This window comes from Brassica napus, chromosome A2, assembly GCF_020379485.1.
Source record: "Brassica napus cultivar Da-Ae chromosome A2, Da-Ae, whole genome shotgun sequence".
In the NCBI taxonomy this organism is placed as follows: domain Eukaryota; kingdom Viridiplantae; phylum Streptophyta; class Magnoliopsida; order Brassicales; family Brassicaceae; genus Brassica; species Brassica napus.
This window is the reverse complement of record NC_063435.1, coordinates 4,246,827-4,264,347: the sequence shown is the minus strand read 5'-3', so window position 1 is coordinate 4,264,347 and position 17,521 is coordinate 4,246,827. Positions and strand designations below refer to the sequence as shown.

Genomic DNA, 17,521 nt, shown 5'->3' with positions numbered 1-17,521 from the left:
TTTGAGATATTACAGTTTCTTGTGTAACAAGCCATCGATGTAACTAACAAATAACAATAGACTTTGCGAACCAACGTCACTGGTTTTTTGTTTTACAAGATATCATTTTCAATAACAACTGATGCTAAAAGAGAGTAATTTGCTAGGAAAAATCAGATGAACATAACATAGTACACAAAGAGAAACAGACCAGATGGACATAACGTAGCATCATCACATGTGATCAAATCCGACAGCCAAACCGTCTTTCCCTGCTTTGATACGAAACCAAGGCCTCTATAACCCTATCCTTGTCAAAGTCAGGCCAAAGGACCGGTGAGAAGAAGAGTTCGGTATAAGCGAGCTGCCACAATAAGAAGTTACTAATCCTCTGCTCCCCACTTGTCCTAATCAAGAGATCTGGACTTGGGAACTCAGTACACTTTGTCAGAAGCTCTCTCTCGAATAACGTCTGGTCCACGTCTTCCTCTCGGATCAAACCTTGTTGTGATTTCTTCACAATGCTCTTGCAAGCGTGCAAGATGTCAAATCTCCCGCTGTAATCTATGGCCAAGATGAGATGCTTCTTCTTGTACCTCTTCGTAGCTTCCTCTGTCTCTTTGATTGTTCCGAGGAGAGATTCCGGGATCTTTTCAAGATTCCCAATAACAGAAACTCTTATTTCCTCACTATAACAATCAAGATTCTTGGTAAGAAAATGAGCTGATGGGAAGCTTTACTGTTTAAGAATATTTGCCAACTAAACTAGAAGAAAACAAAAAAAAAATTATAGAACAAAACTTGATTGATGCAAATAATGGTTTTAGAGTTTATTTATTGATTGTGTGAATAAATAATTTACAAACAATGTTCATATTTATATTTCTAAAATACCCAATTTTATTTATTTATTAGTGCACCGAGATTTAAGTGACTTTTATCATCAAATATGTAATATGCTTAGTCATTGTATAACATACCTTTGGAAAAAATGGATCTTTGACTTGAGGTATCGTTGGAACAAAGACATCAAGCAGTTAACTTCGATCTGAGTGGTTAAAAGTTTAAGAGAGAATGAAGTTGAAGTACTTTAGGACAAACCAAAACAATCTGTATGTATGAAATCATCTCACCTTGTGTCTTCCCCAATTCTCAGTGGAGAAAGCAAACGCTGACACTGTTTCTATCCCTAGTTTGAAGCAGAGCTCAGCGAACTCTATCAGCCGTTCGGCTCCGGCTTCATGGCCTTGTGACGTCAGCAATCCAGCCCGTTCGGCCCATCTCCGGTTCCCATCCATTATCACTGCTACGTGCCTCGGCATTTGCTCTCTCAGAAGCCCTTTAGGTGTCTCCTCCTCTCCAGCCACATAAGAAGTTCCCTCGTCACTACAAGAAAACAAAAAGAACAAAGATAGGTTAGATGAAAATATTAGTGGGAAATGTCGGCACGTTTTATCGAAAAACAATATTTTACATTTCCTTTTCATCTTTCAGAGATATTTTAGCTTGAGTCCATGGTCGGATACAAGAATGTACAAGAAATGAGAGGAGAGACAGAAAGCAAGAGAGCAGAGACAACATCTTAGTGTGTGTGAAGAGTAAGTGTAGCAAATACTAGTTGTTTCTAGACTATATAATATGTGAATATCATCTTAAGATTAAGTTCTAAATGACTGGCTCTGGTTGTTTCTCTCACATGTTTATAAACCTTTTCGAAAAGTGATTTAATTTACTATTCAACTAAACGAATACTAAAGCATTGATAGACTACGTTCTTTTTTCGATTAGGTGAAACCAAGTAAAATGATTAGTTTTGTCTCTTTGAATTAAGTATTGCTCAATCAATTAAAATGTCACTTTCTTAATAAATTGTGTTATCTACCATTCAAAACTATACTGCCCCCCATCTAGTAAAACGGGCCGCATGCTTAAATCATGATAGTTCAAAATAGTATTTTTAAAATAGCATATAAATTGTCGGTTGTAAAATTATATATTTAATGTTTTTCGTAAATTTTAAATAAAAATAATAAATCACTGTGAAATGGTAGGTTATAATTAGTAAACGTACAAAAACAAACGCAAAGTATAGGTTTGAAACAACCAGACCACTACTATACTTGAAACAATTTATTTGTAAGACTTGAAATTGAAACTCTAAACTCGTAGACCGAACCGCCTCTGCCTTTGCTGATACCAAGTCAAGGCCTCAAGATACTCAGCCTCGCCGAAGTCAGGCCATAGAACGTTTGGAAAGTAGAGCTCAGTGTAAGCAGATTGCCATAAGAAGAAGTTACTAATCCTTTGCTCTCCGCTCGTTCTAATCAATAGGTCAGGGTTAGGGAACTCACTACAGTTTGTCATCAACTCTTTCTCCATTACATCCTCGTCAATGTCCTCTATTTGAATCAGCCCGTTTTTCGCCTTTTCTGCAAGACTTTTGCAAGCTTGTAAGATATCAAATCTTCCACTATAGTCTATTGCTATAATGAGATGCTTCTCTTCGTAGTTCTTTGTAGCTTCCTCTGCTTCTGTTATCAAACCTAGAAGCGATTGGGAGATTTTCGTCCGGTTTCCAATCACCGAGATCTTGATTTTATCACTGAATATATAAGAGAATGACAACAGTTTCTGTTAGGGTTTTTGAAAAATAAAATTTTCATAGTCTCATTCTTTTTCTTGTTTGTTTGTTGAAGGATGTGTTTTCTTATAAAGAAACTAGTTTCCTTCTTTAACCTTTTTATAGTATGTTTTAGAAAACTATTTTAGTTTCGAGTTTCCTTATATAATAGAAAACAAAAACTATACAACTTGCTTTTAGAGAGGGTTAAAACAAGATGTTGTGTACCTTCGGAAGAAAGCCATCTCAGACCTCAAATGTTTCTCAAACAGGGCCATCAGCCCGTTAACTTCATCCTGGTCAAAGAAAAAAAAACGAGTTAAAACGAAATGTAAGAAAAGCTCTTGTAATTTTTTCACAAAGTTATATTTCATTATCATCATCACCTCAGGTCTTGCCCAATTTTCGGTGGAGAAAGCAAAGAGTGAGACAGTGTTTATCCCCATAGCGAAACAGTCCTTAGCATTCTCGATAAGCCTCCTCGCTCCGGCCTGGTGACCTTCCGATGTACCGAGACCTCGTTTCTCCGCCCAGCGTCTGTTCCCGTCCAATATAATCGCCACGTGCTTTGGCAGTCTCCGGCGTTTATCTTCCTCTCCTATTGTACCACTACAAAATAATTAAAGAACAAGCAAAATTCTGAGGCCTTCGTATAACAAACATGCAGTCCTGGTAGAATATTCGAGATCCAACTTGAGACCCGCTTATCCATAAAAAATTTCTCCGTTTATTAGGGTTCTTTAAAATTGCATGTTTTAGGTTTTTGTTTTGTTTCACAAAGATATACTATTTATTTATTTCAGTTTTCTATGTAGAGTCAATGTTTGTGTTTTTTTTTTCATTTATATCAACTCAATAAAATGTAAACTTCAATTATGTTTGATGAATCAATTAATATAGAGTGGTTAAATATGATATTAAAAAAAGTGTACTAAGACGTTCAATTTTGTTGTTGCTAAACTAAAAGTAAAACATACAACTTCAGTTACGTTTGATGAATTCACATAATAGAGAGAGGTTAGATATGATATTTTCAGAATGTGTGGACTGGGAAATGTTAAAAATGCAACTTGAAATGTGAGGGATTATATTAGAGCAAGATGTGTCGGCATTGATTTGAAAGACAAATAACCACGAATATGGTTCTATCAATATGGACTCACGCACTACAGTAAGACGAAAACTCGAAGTATATTGGATAAATCAAATAGTTTTCTTAATTAGGTTGGTTGAGAACATATATATAATTTGCTACTCTAAATTACAGGCGTGGTTGTGGAATCCATGGTTAGTTAAATATTTCAGGTCAGATTTAAGGAGACTGTTTAATTTACCTTATAATAAACTGGATAAGGAGCTCTTAACACGTACGTACAAACTATGTTTAACAAATGGAGACGTACCTTTTCTCGTTATTCTCTTCCTCATCATCGAGTTGAGAAGCTACGAGTTTAATGAATCTGAGGATGTTTTTGAAGGAGAGATGAACACTAAGACGCCGAGTTATGATGATAACTGGGATGATAAGAAGAGCAAGACAAGTGAAAACAACAGAGACTATGTACACCATTTGTTCCATTTTTTTTCCTTCTTTTGGAATTGAAGCACTCGATTATGTACTTAAAGAGCTTCGCGTTCAAAGACGCTCATGATCAATGTAACCCTTTCTCTCTCTCGCTCTCTGGCTCTTCTACCCAAAGACAGGTCATACGTATTTAAGGTTAATAAGATCCTACGGCACTTGAAAATTGCTAAATGGTTTCTCACGTGATTACTAAAAGGATTGGCATCCCAATCGTATCTACAAACTAGGGAAAGTAAGATGTTTTATAAAAAGTATGATGTTAACATTTTACATTCGTCAGGAAAAATAAAAGGTATGATTCGTACAGATATAGCCATGCTCTCACATTTTGTTTGCATGTTTACAGAGCCGTGCCAACATTTGTGATTACGAAAAAGGTTGGCAATAAAGTTTTCAACATTTTTAAAAAGAATTACAATAATAAATACTTTGTCGCAAAGAAAACCATTAAAAATAGTAACAAACTAAATATACATTCTAAAACATTTTTTCTTTTTATATATATACAAAATTTGTAGTAGAGGAGTTTTTTTCTTCCCAACTTAATAAACATTAAATATAAAACTAATCAACGAGTACCCTTGTTTTTAGACTTTTAATAGAGGGGATGTTTAGGCAAGCACTCAAGGTTAGTTGAAAATTGAAACGCACACCAGCATGATGTTCCAATAATACGGCCCAAAAACCGTAAGGCTGTTGACGATTATTTTTGCACTTGCTTTTTATTGAAAAAACTCGTGTTTGGAGTTCTCATATAGAAAAACACATGTAATAGTCAGTACTGATAAAGATATAATCAGTACGTATAAGGACGGCAAAACAATTAATTCAATCAGTGTAACTATATATTGCTTTAAAATGTTGATATTTTAAAAAGTATAGTTATTACTTCTTGCTTGCACCTCTAGAATTCGAAGACATTTTTTTTGTTTCTTTATAAAGATGTCATTCAACAGCAACGACAATGGTGTGTGTATTAAATATAACTGAATTTATCAAAATAGAAGTAACACTGAACATGGAACCGAAACTAAAAGGTTGTTTTTCTTCATTTTATAACAGAAAAAAATATATTTCAATTGTTTTAAAGATGATTCTTTGTCGGTGAAAACCCCCTCTTATTCTCCCCTTTTTGGTCTGCATGTAAGAGTATATACTTGAAGGTTCCGTCTTGTTTGAAGTGAAATCTCTGAAAATCACTTTCAGATTCTGTAGCTTGATTCTCTTTGGTCATCACACTAGTGGTTAGTTCTTATGGTGTAAGAATTAGGCTTTGTGTTTTTTTTTTTTGGTATTCAGATGATCACTGAGTTAGGGTTCATCTCCACTTGAACTGTTTTAGCTCATAATGACTTCACTTGTTTCTTGAGATTCTTCTTCTTAACTAAGTTGACTTGAAGCTGAACATCTCAGGTATTTTTTAGCTGACATCTGTGAAGCAGAAGATAGAGAGCATTAACTCCATATAATCAGAGAAGTACCACTCTTGCTGTTGGTTAGTCTAGAGACCCTTTCTAAGTTTTGTTCTTACACATTCATTAGTTCATCATTTTTCTTTCTCATAAGTTGCAGATAATCTGAATGAAGCTGAGGTGTTGCGGGTGGGGTCACAAAAGTGGAACACTGTGGTTAATACGTAAAGAGAGAGAAGAGGAAGATGATGAAACAAAGCAGAATTGATATCAAGGCAAGATCACAACGACGTATAGGAGAAATATGTATGATGTATATTGATATCAAAGTGGTAATGCTTTACATGATCAATAGTTTCTCAGTAGACAACTATAAGCTATGGGAGATAAGATTTGTTGATCATTAGCTTACAGACACATGTTTTCTCCGTACTGTCTATGTCGATCTTATTTCACAGTCTCCTCCTTTGCATTTACAGATTGATTAGTACAGGAAAACACAGAGGAATACCGTTCTAGACAGGAGACCGCTTCTTGAGTTTCTTGGCTATTCCTGCAAAGTACTTACCATGGTAATTTGCCTGCTCAATCTCCAGCTCTGTCGGCTCGCGCGACCCATCAGCTGCATAAGTCCCTGATCCATACGGCGAACCACCTTTCACCTCTCCCATCTCATACATACCTTTACCAAATGTATACCCTAACGGTACAAATATCATCCCATGATGAGCCAGTTTCGTCACTGCCGTCAATCTAAACACAACAAAACCAATCACTTAAGCTCAAAGCTGTTTTAGCACGTGCAAGTGAAGCGGTTGAACAAAATTCGAATATAAAATTATAATTGTTTAAAAATAAATGTAAAAATTAAAATCTAAATTTTTAACTTTTTAGATATATACTTCTAAATTTAATTAATGATTATAACTTCAAAAGATACAAAGCTACATCATTATTTTGTAAAATATACCATTAATATTTTTCTGAGCCTAAAAATAATTTGAGACGGCATTGGCTATGCTACTATGTTCTTCTAATATTGCTTATGTGCTACTCATGACTATGTTCTTACGCAGTGAGCTCTTGGCCTCCACCGTGGAACCCCGTGCTCCAGAAGATCCCTGCGGGTTTCCCAGCGAGTGCCTGTGAAGTCCAGAGATCACTTGTGTTGTCAAAGAACGTCATGACCTGTGACGCCATCACTCCAAACCTGGAAGGGAAACCGAACATGAACCCATCAGCTTCACCTAGCTGCTCCCCTTGAATCTCCGGCACATCGTCCGGTCTTGGTACGGCCTTTACTTTCTCAAGTATCTTCTCAGGTAACGTCTCTGGTATTTGCCAGAGAGTTGCCTCCACGTCTGGAACTTCGTTCGCTCCTCTGAGTACCTCTCTTGCCATTGTCTCCACGTGGCCGTGCAACGAGTAGTACCTACGAGGAAAACAGAGAACCGGATCGTTAAAACCAAACCGGTATGATAACCGGAACAGAACCTTGACCGAACAAATTAAATCAAGACTCACACTATATAAATCTTGGTGACAGCCATAGCTTGAAGCTTCGGGCACAAACTAAGATTCTTGTCCCTCAGACGAAGACTTCCACGATCTGTTACAAATTAGAATCAGACTCGAATATAAAATGTTCTAAGAAAATAACTAACCTTTCTGGAAGAGCCAAGCCAAGGAGTAGAGGAAACAGATTGAGGTTCGGAGTTAGCTTCGGGAATGATCAGGAACATATGAAGTTATGAATGTGTTCAGGTTTGGTAAAGATGATGATGATAACATGGCTAGAGTTTCGACCGACCATTTTTAGTCGATCACATGGGCTGATCTTCAAGCCCAATTAAATAAGAAATGAGTCCAGACAAACGCTGAACCTACCTCGTGATTAATAAAATTAATCATATATTTAAGAACAGTTGTCAAGTAAATGAATAATTCAAGAAGAGGGTAATTACATAATCATTTTATAATAAGTTAATAACACTAAAGCATTTAATAAATTTGCACAAATTTAATAAAATATATAAATGAAAGGAAAATCTCTTAAGTAGTTCTTAAATAATTTCTTTCAAAATTTTGTTTCTTCGATAGCTTCTAAAGACAAAAATCACAAATTAGCTTTTATTAATGGTAAAAAGACAATAATATTTTATTTTTAGATTTTGACATGCACATCCGTACAATTATTTTTCTTAAGTTAAAAAAACATACTGCATATGTTTATTGTACATAATTATTTTGATATCAACATTAGATTATATATTATTTGTGTTGAATATTATTATTTTTTATTATATACTAATTATTTACAGTATTGAATGTTGTTTTGTATATATCTTCAAACTTTTAGGGCATATGAAATTATTAGTAATACAATAAGTAAGTAATTATTTAAATTGTCATTTATTTTATGTCAGTTTTATATTATATATGTACATAAGTATTTAAATTGTTAAGATATATTGTCGTTTGAAATAATTATTAAGATTGACCATACATAAAATTAATTGATTGTATTTTAAAAAATATTTTGTTAAAACTAGTTAATGGTACAAATTAAGATTAGTTAGTTTTTAATGGCATTAGATGTAATTAAGATATAATATAAGCGCTAATTCATATTGGTACTTCAATTTTAATAATATAAACTAGAGCTTGACCCGCGCACCCGCGCGGGTGTTAGTTTTTTATAAATGAATATTTATTTGTATAAGTGATAATATATATTTTAAAATTTACCCGTTTAACTTTTTTTTAATATGACATTTCTAAACACAATAGTTTTATAGTTTGTATTGAGTAGTTTTATTTTATCATGTAAATCCTAAATTATATCATCTATTTATTTAGAATATGACGTGTAAAGTCACACAAATGTATTTTTATTTTTTATGGATCAAAATTTTATGATTATATATAATAAAACTATTGTATAAACTGTTTTTATGGATCACAATTTTATGACTATATATAATAAAATTGTTGTATACTATTTATTATGTATATGTGGAATTAGTAAAATAATTACCGTATAATGTATGTAATTACGAAATGTATATATGAAATTAATTATTTTCAAACACACATATGTATAATAAAAAAGGAAAAGACAAAGAATATTAAAAGTTAGGTTTATTAATTATTGTTGCCATGATTTTTTAGTTAGAATTTGATTTTGGAAATACATTAATTGAAGAAAAAAAGACAAAAATCCTAAAAGGTAGGTTAATTAATAACTTCAGTGGCATGCCATTGTAAATATAGTGGAAAACTAAGGGATAATCTAATTTTGTACTCCTCTTTTAATAGATTAGATATATAGATAAATACTAAAAGTATATATTTCATTTTATAGATTTTGTTGTAACAAAATTACAAATACGTCTATAGTTAGTAATATATATGTTCTCTTACCTGCTTAATAAAATTATTTTAAAATCTTGAATATAACTAAAATTTTGAAACTAATTAAAATGAACACATTATAATCTAAGTATTTACTAAATTAATAATGTAACTTATACTGACAAGTTAGATATTCATGGATTGTTTGAAACAATGTAAAACATATGGATTATTAAGTTGATTTAACCCGCGCTTTAACTATAATATACCTGTATTCTTAATTATTCAGGAAAATTCTACAAAAAGTTCAAACATCAAACTAGATGCAACAAAATATAATAATAAAAGTTTGAAAATAATAATAATATAATAATAGATATGTTTCCTTAAATTAACGATCGAGAATCATTTTGGTCAACATACAATGATGCCATTTGGAAAAAAATATCATAAAATACGTTCATTATAGCAAGTAAAGAAACAGAATCAACGGGATTTAATTAGGATTTGTTTCATTGCACGGTTTAAGTATAAATTCTACTACTCATTCATCATTTTATGTTAATCTCCATTGAAATTGAAAAACTAGAGTAACATATAATTCATTGCATAAGAAAAGATGGCGAAACGAGCATCTTCATTTTGTCTCGTCTTATATGTCGTCGTCTTGTTACTCGGTTTAGTGTCAGCAGTCACAGATGATCGTCAAGATAAACAGGTAAATTAGTTTTTATAACAGTTAATAATAAATTATGTTTCTACCAATCACGTTTTATTATACATGTCGAAGATAATGATGATAATATTCGATGAAGGTGTACGTTGTTTACATGGGTTCACTTCCGTCTCGACCGGGCTACACACCAATGTCGAATCACTTAAATATTCTTCAAGAAGTCACTGGAGAAAGGTGCGATTAAATTAAATCATTCTCTATTCGTAAATTAGTTATAACTAGCCCACATTAATTAAGAGGATTCTAACAAGTAATACACACACATATATATATACTCTAGTTCTACCACAGGTCGTTTGGTGAGAAGTTATAAGAGGAGTTTTAATGGGTTCGCTGCCCGACTCACTGAGTCAGAACGAGAACAAGTAGCCGGTGAGTGATCTTCGATCAAGACACACTTATCCTGAAATGGTAATATTAAAGGTTAGATAATTACTTACAACCATTTTTATGTTTTGCATAGAAATGGAGGGAGTTGTGTCTGTGTTCCCGAACAAGAAGTTACAACTCCAAACGACTGCGTCTTGGGACTTCATGGGGTTAAAGGAAGGAAATAATACAAAGCGGAACTTGGCCATAGAGAGTGATACTATCATCGGAGTCATCGACACTGGTGTTTGGCCAGAATCAGAGAGCTTCTCGGGCAAAGGCTTTGGTCCTCCTCCAAAGAAATGGAAAGGTGTTTGTTCCGGCGGCAAAAACTTCACTTGCAACAAGTAACTAATTCTCCAAAATGTCTCTCTTATAAGATTACTATTGTTTTTAAGAAGAGGCTGACGTTGTTTTTAATGTTTTTCAGCAAGTTGATAGGAGCAAGAGACTACACAGGCGAAGGCACTAGGGACAACCAGGGCCACGGTTCACACACAGCATCGACAGCTGCTGGAAACGCAGTTGCGGGAGAAAGCTTCTTCGGAATAGGTAATGGAACGGCGAGAGGCGGCGTTCCAGCTGCAAGAGTCGCTGCTTACAAAGTTTGCATCCCGACAGGGTGTACCACAGAATCTATACTGTCTGCATTCGATGACGCGATAGCAGATGGTGTAGATTTCATTAGCATATCCATTGGGGATGACAGTGCCATCCCGTATGAAAAGGACCCCATTGCAATCGGGGCTTTTCACGCTATGGCCAAAGGGATCCTCACTGTGAACTCAGCCGGCAACAGCGGTCCAACTCCGAACTCGGTTGCGAGTGTCGCACCGTGGATATTAACAGTTGCAGCCAGCACAACCAACCGTGAGTTTCTCACCAAAGTTGTTCTCGAAAACGGCAGGACACTTTCCGTAAGTATCAAGTAACATTCCTATGATAATAATATCTTCTCTGTCCCTTCTAATGACTCTTTTGTTTTTGTCTTGAAAAGGGGAGATCAGTGAATGCTTTTGATCTCAAAGGAAAGAATTATCCTCTTGTGGAGGGAACTCTTGGATCTCAGGCCAAGGGACAAATATTGGTGAGCAGATATCCAACTATTTCAGGAACAGCTGTTGCAACCATAAATGTAGACTACAAGAACTACTCCTCCATTAGCCCTCGTCCTCTATCTTCTCTATCACAAGATGACTTTGATTCTCTCCTCTCTTACCTTAACTCCACAAAGTAACAAAATATCTTTTCTCTGTTTCATACGTTTTACATTTTCTTAAGAGTCTGCTTCTTTGTCCTGATATGTATGTGTTTGTTTTCCGTAGGTCCCCACGAGGCACTGTTCTAAAAACTGAGGCAGTCTTTAATCAGAAAGGTCCTAAAGTTGCTTCCTTCTCTTCTCGTGGTCCAAACACCCTTGCTGTTGATCTTCTAAAGGTTACATATCTTTTTTTTTTTAATATTTATTGGATTTTTAAAATCGGTTTGACAGAAAATGTTTGATTGAAATGTAGCCGGATATAACTGCACCGGGAGTGGAGATTCTCGCTGCGTATTCACCTTTGAGTTCCCCATCTTTAGGAGACCAGAGACAAGTGAAGTACTCTGTTGATTCTGGAACTTCAATGTCTTGTCCACATGTTGCTGGCGTGGCTGCGTACATCAAGACTTTTCATCCTGACTGGTCTCCATCCGTGATCCATTCTGCCATCATGACAACCGGTAAACCAAAATTGTTATCCACCTTGTACCACAAGTAACCTTTTTGCCGATATCTCTGTTCTTATATAGTGTCTCTTAATTAACATTTGCAGCTTGGTCAATGAATGCTTCTGACACTGGGGTTGCATCAACCGAGTTTGCTTATGGAGCTGGCCATGTCGACCCAATAGCCGCTCTAAATCCTGGACTTGTCTACGAACTGAACAAAGCAGACCACATCACCTTTCTCTGCGGCTTAAACTACACTTCCAAAACCCTTAAACTCATTACCGGTGAAGCAGTCACTTGCACTGGAAATACCTTACCAAGAAACCTCAACTATCCTTCAATGTCGGCTAAACTTTCGGAAACTAATAGCCCCTTCACCGTCACTTTCAACAGAACCGTCACCAACGTCGGTATCCCCAACTCTACCTACAAATCGCAGATTGTCTTAAATCACGGGACTAAGCTCAGTGTCAAGGTTTCACCTAATGTCCTGTCTATGAAGTCGGTGAATGAAAAACAGGCTTTCACAGTGACTGTTACAGGCAGTGGTCTCGACCCAAAACTGCCTTCGTCTGCTAATCTAGTCTGGTCTGATGGCACACACAACGTGAGAAGCCCCATTGTTATTTATACTAGTGGCTGATGAGGGCCATGAGGCCACATGCATTTAACATATTTGATCTTTCTATCATCATGATTATCACTACCGTTGCAATAAAACCACCATGCTGTTGTTATGTGTTTTTTTTCTGTTAAAAAATGTTCCATGTCTAGCCGTGTTGTCTCGGGATCTTAGCTTTATTAACCTGATACTGAAGTGGTTAATATTTCAAAATTATGTTATATCCCTTTTAAGTTTTAGGAGTGGAAATTCCCTTAGATGGACTGTATGGCCTTTTATGTGTTAAAAAAGAGACGACTATATGGCCTTTTAAATTTAGATTGATATGTAGTGAAGTAGCATGAAGAGAGATTAAAAGATTTAAAAAACAAAACTGACGGGAATCAACTTATTGACAAAGCAATGGGCAGTAGCTCTTTGCTCTTTGCTAAGAAGAGTAATTTAGCTTATATCCCTACATAGAAACAGTATTAAGTAAATACACATGATTTGATGTATAGGTAAATTACTATAGATTTTTAACTTGAATTTCCAAAATTATCTCTATTTCGCTCTTTTTTTTCTTATGTTTTTTTTTGTCCTTGCAATCTGTGCTTTTTTTTCTTTCACACTTTCCTTTCCCTAAATTTTTCAGTAAGATAACATTTTATCCTCTTTCACTTTTTTTTCTTCTTCATAATCAAGTATTTAAGTTCATCTAATTTGATGGAGAAAACCAATTCTCCATAGAAACATATTACTCTCATCTCCTTTGCACTCACCAGTCTCCATTCTAAATTTTCAACCGCCATCGATTCTGTTTTTCAATCGCCATCGATTCTGTTTTTCAATCCCAAACCTCTGTTGATATCTTCTCTTCTTTATCTCATCTTGACCATCGTTTCTCAATTTTTGAATCTTTTCCTCTACTCATTTTTTGGTATCAAACTATGAATCAGTTAACGAAACATATATCATATAACAATTCATGTATCATATAACATATTAACTCACAAACCATGTATCAACCCATTTCTCTGCTAACATACCAAATATTAAATAATGTACAAGTTGACAGATCATTTATCAATGCTTTGGTATTAAACTATGTATTGGTTAACAAAATATGTACCAAGTAACAAATTATTATCGGATAATAAACCATTATCAAACATTTTAATGAATAAATTATTTAAATATATCTGTATATACATATATTTCTTAATTATTCAGGAAAATTCTACAAAAAAAAATGAGCTCAAACATCAAACTAGATGTACAGAGAAGTCCATTTCAGTTTGAATGATCCATGGATACATGCATCTTGTTAAGGCCAGCAATACAGAAAAATCAATCTCAATTCTTAAATCATTCACTAAAGGTGAAACGTCTTATTAATCAGTGGGATCTCTCTTGAAATATGGATTTGCTTAACACATATATCCGAACTGTCCTATGAAAATTCTCTGACCAGATTTACTTGCACCATGTTGAAGATCTCTTGTACGCTTTTCTTCTGTAATCTATATTAATAAATAGTTCTCTCATGGACTTTAAATCTGAATTTCCTGTAATCTGTAAAAAATTGCAACTCCAGACCTGGGTGTAGAAGTCTTTAAACCTTAACCAGTAGACTACGGTGTTTCCTAGTTATTATTGTAAAATAACATCAAACTAGATGTAACAAAATATAATAATAGATATGTTTCCTTAAATTAACGATCGTGGATCATTTTGGTCAACATACAATGATGCCATTTGGGAAAGATATCATAAAATATATGGTAATATGTTCATTACAATTAGCAAGTAAGGAGACCGAATCAATGGAGTTTTATTAGGATTTGTCTCTTTGCACGGTTAAAGTATAAATTCTACTAATACTCATCATCATTTTATGTAATCTCCATTGAAATTGAAAAAATAGAGTAACATATAATTCAGAAAAAGATGGCGAAACGAGCATCTTCCTTTTGTCTTCTCTCATGTATCGTTGTCTTCTTACTCGGTTTAGTCTCAGCAGCCACAGATAATCGTCAAGATAAACAGGTATATTAGTTTTTATAACAGTTAATAATAAATTTTGTTTCTACCAATCTCGTTTTATTATACATGTCGAAGATAATGATGATAATATTCGATGAAGGTGTACGTTGTTTACATGGGTTCACTTCCGTCTCGACCGGATTACACACCAATGTCGAATCACATAAGTATTCTTCAAGAAGTCACTGGAGAAAGGTGCGATTAAATTAAATCATTCTCTATTCGTAAATCAGTTATAACTAGCCCACATTAATTAAGAGGATTCTAACAAGTAATACACACACACATATATATACTCTAGTTCGATGGAAGGTCGTTTGGTGCGAAGTTATAAGAGGAGTTTTAACGGGTTCGCTGCCCGGCTCACCGAGTCAGAACGAGAACAACTAGCCGGTGAGTGATCTTCAATCGAGACACACTTATGCTGAAATGGTTTATAAGGATTCACTTAGGTAGTTAATTAAAACCATTTTATGTTTTGATAGAAATGGAGGGAGTTGTGTCTGTGTTCCCGAACAAGAAGTTACAACTCCAAACGACTGCGTCGTGGGACTTCATGGGGTTAAAGGAAGGAAAGAATACAAAGCGAAACTTGGCAGTAGAGAGTGATACTATTGTCGGAGTCATTGACTGTGGTGTTTGGCCAGAATCGGAGAGCTTCTCGGGCAAAGGATTTGGTCCGCCTCCGAAGAAATGGAAAGGTGTTTGCTCAGGCGGCAAAAACTTCACTTGCAACAAGTAATTCTCTTAATGTCTATCTTATAAGATTACTATTGTTTTTAAGGAGAGGATGACTTTGTTTTCAATGTTTCAGCAAGTTGATCGGAGCAAGAGACTACACAGGCGAAGGCACCAGGGACCTCGACGGCCACGGTACACACACAGCGTCTACAGCTGCTGGAAACGCAGTTACGGGCGCAAGCTTCTTTGGAATAGGTAACGGAACAGCGAGAGGCGGCGTTCCAGCTGCTAGGATCGCTGCTTACAATGTTTGCACCGACACAGGGTGTAAAACAGATGCTATACTGTCTGCATTCGATGACGCAATAGCCGATGGTGTCGATGTCATTAGCGTATCCCTTGGGGATGACAATGCCATCCCGTACGAAAAGGACCCCATTGCAATCGGGGCTTTTCACGCTATGGCCAAAGGGATTATCACTGTGAATGCAGCCGGCAACAGCGGTCCAACTCCGAACTCGGTTGCGAGTGTCGCACCGTGGATATTAACAGTTGCAGCCAGCACAACCAACCGTGAGTTTCTCACCAAAGTTGTTATCCAAAACGGCAAGACACTTGTGGTAAGTATCAAGTAATACTAACATTCCTATCATAATAGTATCCTCTTTGTCCTACAAATTTTTTTGCTTTTTTTTTGTCTTAACAGGGAAGATCGGTGAATGCTTTTGATCTGCAAGGAAAGAACTATCCTCTTGTCTTCCAAGAATCTCAGGCCAAGGGAAAAATATTGGTGAGCGAATATTCAGTTAGTTCAAAAACAGCTGTTGCAACCATAATTGAAGGCTACAACAACTACGCCACCATTAGCCCTCGTCCCCTCTCTGCTCTATCAACAGATGACTATGACTTTCTTCTCTCTTACAATAAGTCCACAAAGTAACAAACGAGCTTTTATCTGTGTCGTACGTTTTACATTTTCTTAAGAGTCTCCTTCTTTGTCCTGATATGTATGTGTTTGTTTTCTTCAGGTCGCTACAAGGCACTGTTCTAAAAACTGAAGCATTCTTTAATCAGAGAGCTCCTAAAGTTGCTTCCTTCTCTTCTCGTGGTCCAAACACCCTTGCGGTTGACCTTCTAAAGGTGACACATCTTTTTTTTTTTAAATATTTATTGGATTTTTAAAAGAAAAATTCTCTAAGATAACGTTTTAGAGTTTTATCACAAAAGAGCATTTAATACAAAAGAGCATCTAATGAAAAAAATGACCAAAAAAGTTTTATTAAAAGGTAAAAAAACATTTATATTTTAGGGTTAACTAATTTAAACTTAAGCTTAGAGTTAAGGGTGAGATTATGAAGATAGAATTTCAAATTTTAAAAAATTAAAAATAAATATTAAAATTTTTCGAAATTAAAAGAGTTATTTTGGTCATTTTTCTCTTTGAAAACTATTTTTGCGACAAAAAATTACAAAATAATTATTTGAGAAAATTGTCTTTTTTAAAACCAGTTTGACAAAAAATGTTTGATTGAAATGTAGCCGGATATAACTGCACCAGGAGTGGAGATTCTTGCTGCATATTCACCTTTAAGTCCACCATCTTTAGAAGACCAGAGACGTGTGAAGTACTCTGTTCTATCTGGAACTTCAATGTCTTGTCCACACGTTGCTGGCGTGGCTGCGTACATCAAGACTTTTCATCCTGACTGGTCTCCATCCATGATCCAATCTGCCATCATGACAACCGGTAACCAAAATTGAGATCCATCTTGTAACACAAGTAATCTTTTGGCTGATAACTCTATTCTTGTATGGTGTCTTTTAATTAACGCTTACAGCATGGTCGATGAATGCTTCTGAAACTGGGGTTGCATCAACCGAGTTCGCTTATGGAGCGGGCCATGTGACCCAATAGCTGCTCTAAATCCTGGACTTGTCTACGAACTGGACAAAGCAGACCACATCACCTTTCTCTGCGGCTTGAAATACACTTCCAAAACCCTTAGACTCATTACCGGTGAAGCCATCACTTGCACTGGAAAGACCTTACCAAGAAACCTCAATTATCCTTCAATGACGGCTAAACGTGCTAGATCAAATAGCCCCTTCACCGTCACTTTCAACAGAACCGTCACCAACGTTGGTACTCCCAACTCTCAATACATATCGCAGATTGTCTTAAGTCAGGGTTCTAAGCTCAATGTCAAGGTTACGCCTAATGTCTTGTCTATGAAGTCGGTGAAGGAGAAGCAGTTTTTCACCGTGACTGTTTCAGGCAGCAATATCGACCCAAAGCTGCCTTCTTCTGCAAGTTTAATATGGTCTGATGGCACCCATAAAGTTAGAAGCCCCATTGTTGTTTATACTGATATTCCTGATTCAATCTGATAATATTAATTAATATAATCTTAATCTTATTATATAAAGT

General features: G+C 35.5%; 4 protein-coding genes, 1 long non-coding RNA gene and 1 pseudogene across 5 annotated transcripts; 3 read left to right on the top strand and 3 right to left on the bottom strand.

Annotated features, from left to right (window-relative positions):
- Positions 1-38: 38 nt before the first annotated feature.
- On the bottom strand, positions 39-1,575 carry LOC106387377 (dehydrodolichyl diphosphate synthase 4-like). The gene is made up of 4 exons (XM_048750465.1): positions 1,454-1,575; positions 1,113-1,365; positions 960-1,027; positions 39-668 (listed from the first exon to the last, which is right to left on the bottom strand). Exons 1-4 carry the CDS (start codon positions 1,558-1,560, stop codon positions 224-226), a joined length of 873 nt encoding a protein of 290 aa, XP_048606422.1. The 5' UTR covers positions 1,561-1,575; the 3' UTR covers positions 39-223.
- Positions 1,576-1,962: 387 nt separating this feature from the next.
- Positions 1,963-4,475, bottom strand: LOC106417439 (dehydrodolichyl diphosphate synthase 5-like). Its single transcript, XM_013858249.3, has 4 exons — positions 4,003-4,475; positions 2,986-3,208; positions 2,828-2,895; positions 1,963-2,581 (listed from the first exon to the last, which is right to left on the bottom strand). Exons 1-4 carry the CDS (start codon positions 4,176-4,178, stop codon positions 2,137-2,139), a joined length of 912 nt encoding a protein of 303 aa, XP_013713703.2. The 5' UTR covers positions 4,179-4,475; the 3' UTR covers positions 1,963-2,136.
- A 422-nt stretch (positions 4,476-4,897) lies between these two features.
- Positions 4,898-5,896, top strand: LOC111205150. The gene is made up of 3 exons (XR_002657563.2): positions 4,898-5,428; positions 5,598-5,679; positions 5,757-5,896. It is a non-coding gene; the product is annotated as an uncharacterized LOC111205150 (long non-coding RNA).
- On the bottom strand, positions 5,891-7,421 carry LOC106387361 (probable NAD(P)H dehydrogenase (quinone) FQR1-like 3). Its single transcript, XM_013827206.3, has 4 exons — positions 7,261-7,421; positions 7,121-7,205; positions 6,669-7,028; positions 5,891-6,349 (listed from the first exon to the last, which is right to left on the bottom strand). The coding sequence occupies exons 2-4, from the start codon at positions 7,144-7,146 to the stop codon at positions 6,112-6,114; spliced, it is 624 nt and encodes a 207-aa protein (XP_013682660.2). The 5' UTR covers positions 7,147-7,205; positions 7,261-7,421; the 3' UTR covers positions 5,891-6,111.
- A 1,705-nt stretch (positions 7,422-9,126) lies between these two features.
- On the top strand, positions 9,127-12,505 carry LOC106359911 (subtilisin-like protease SBT4.8). Its single transcript, XM_048750451.1, has 9 exons — positions 9,127-9,668; positions 9,766-9,860; positions 9,967-10,058; positions 10,150-10,402; positions 10,486-10,972; positions 11,053-11,288; positions 11,381-11,492; positions 11,570-11,777; positions 11,870-12,505. Exons 1-9 carry the CDS (start codon positions 9,570-9,572, stop codon positions 12,406-12,408), a joined length of 2,121 nt encoding a protein of 706 aa, XP_048606408.1. The 5' UTR covers positions 9,127-9,569; the 3' UTR covers positions 12,409-12,505.
- Positions 12,506-12,676: 171 nt separating this feature from the next.
- Positions 12,677-17,500, top strand: LOC106387351 (annotated as a pseudogene).
- Positions 17,501-17,521: the final 21 nt, after the last annotated feature.

What these genes read in the sequence shown, in the direction of transcription:
- LOC106387377 (XM_048750465.1), bottom strand. Translation starts at nt 1,560, where the DNA reads ATGTTGTCTCTGCTCTCTTGCTTTCTGTCTCTCCTCTCATTTCTTGTA. An exon ending in AGAATTGGGGAAGACACAAG is followed by an intron (nt 1,028 to 1,112) that starts GTGAGATGATTT and finishes TTAACCACTCAG; the next exon opens with ATCGAAGTTAACTGCTTGAT. An exon ending in AAGATCCATTTTTTCCAAAG is followed by an intron (nt 669 to 959) that starts GTATGTTATACA and finishes TGATTGTTATAG; the next exon opens with TGAGGAAATAAGAGTTTCTG.
- LOC106417439 (XM_013858249.3), bottom strand. Translation starts at nt 4,178, where the DNA reads ATGGAACAAATGGTGTACATAGTCTCTGTTGTTTTCACTTGTCTTGCT. An exon ending in GAAGAGAATAACGAGAAAAG is followed by an intron (nt 3,209 to 4,002) that starts GTACGTCTCCAT and finishes ATTATTTTGTAG; the next exon opens with TGGTACAATAGGAGAGGAAG. An exon ending in GAGATGGCTTTCTTCCGAAG is followed by an intron (nt 2,582 to 2,827) that starts GTACACAACATC and finishes TTATATATTCAG; the next exon opens with TGATAAAATCAAGATCTCGG.
- LOC106387361 (XM_013827206.3), bottom strand. Translation starts at nt 7,146, where the DNA reads ATGGCTGTCACCAAGATTTATATAGT. An exon ending in GTCACCAAGATTTATATAGT is followed by an intron (nt 7,029 to 7,120) that starts GTGAGTCTTGAT and finishes TTTTCCTCGTAG; the next exon opens with GTACTACTCGTTGCACGGCC. An exon ending in GGAGGCCAAGAGCTCACTGC is followed by an intron (nt 6,350 to 6,668) that starts GTAAGAACATAG and finishes TGTTGTGTTTAG; the next exon opens with ATTGACGGCAGTGACGAAAC.
- LOC106359911 (XM_048750451.1), top strand. Translation starts at nt 9,570, where the DNA reads ATGGCGAAACGAGCATCTTCATTTTGTCTCGTCTTATATGTCGTCGTC. An exon ending in ATGATCGTCAAGATAAACAG is followed by an intron (nt 9,669 to 9,765) that starts GTAAATTAGTTT and finishes TATTCGATGAAG; the next exon opens with GTGTACGTTGTTTACATGGG. An exon ending in TTCTGCCATCATGACAACCG is followed by an intron (nt 11,778 to 11,869) that starts GTAAACCAAAAT and finishes TAACATTTGCAG; the next exon opens with CTTGGTCAATGAATGCTTCT.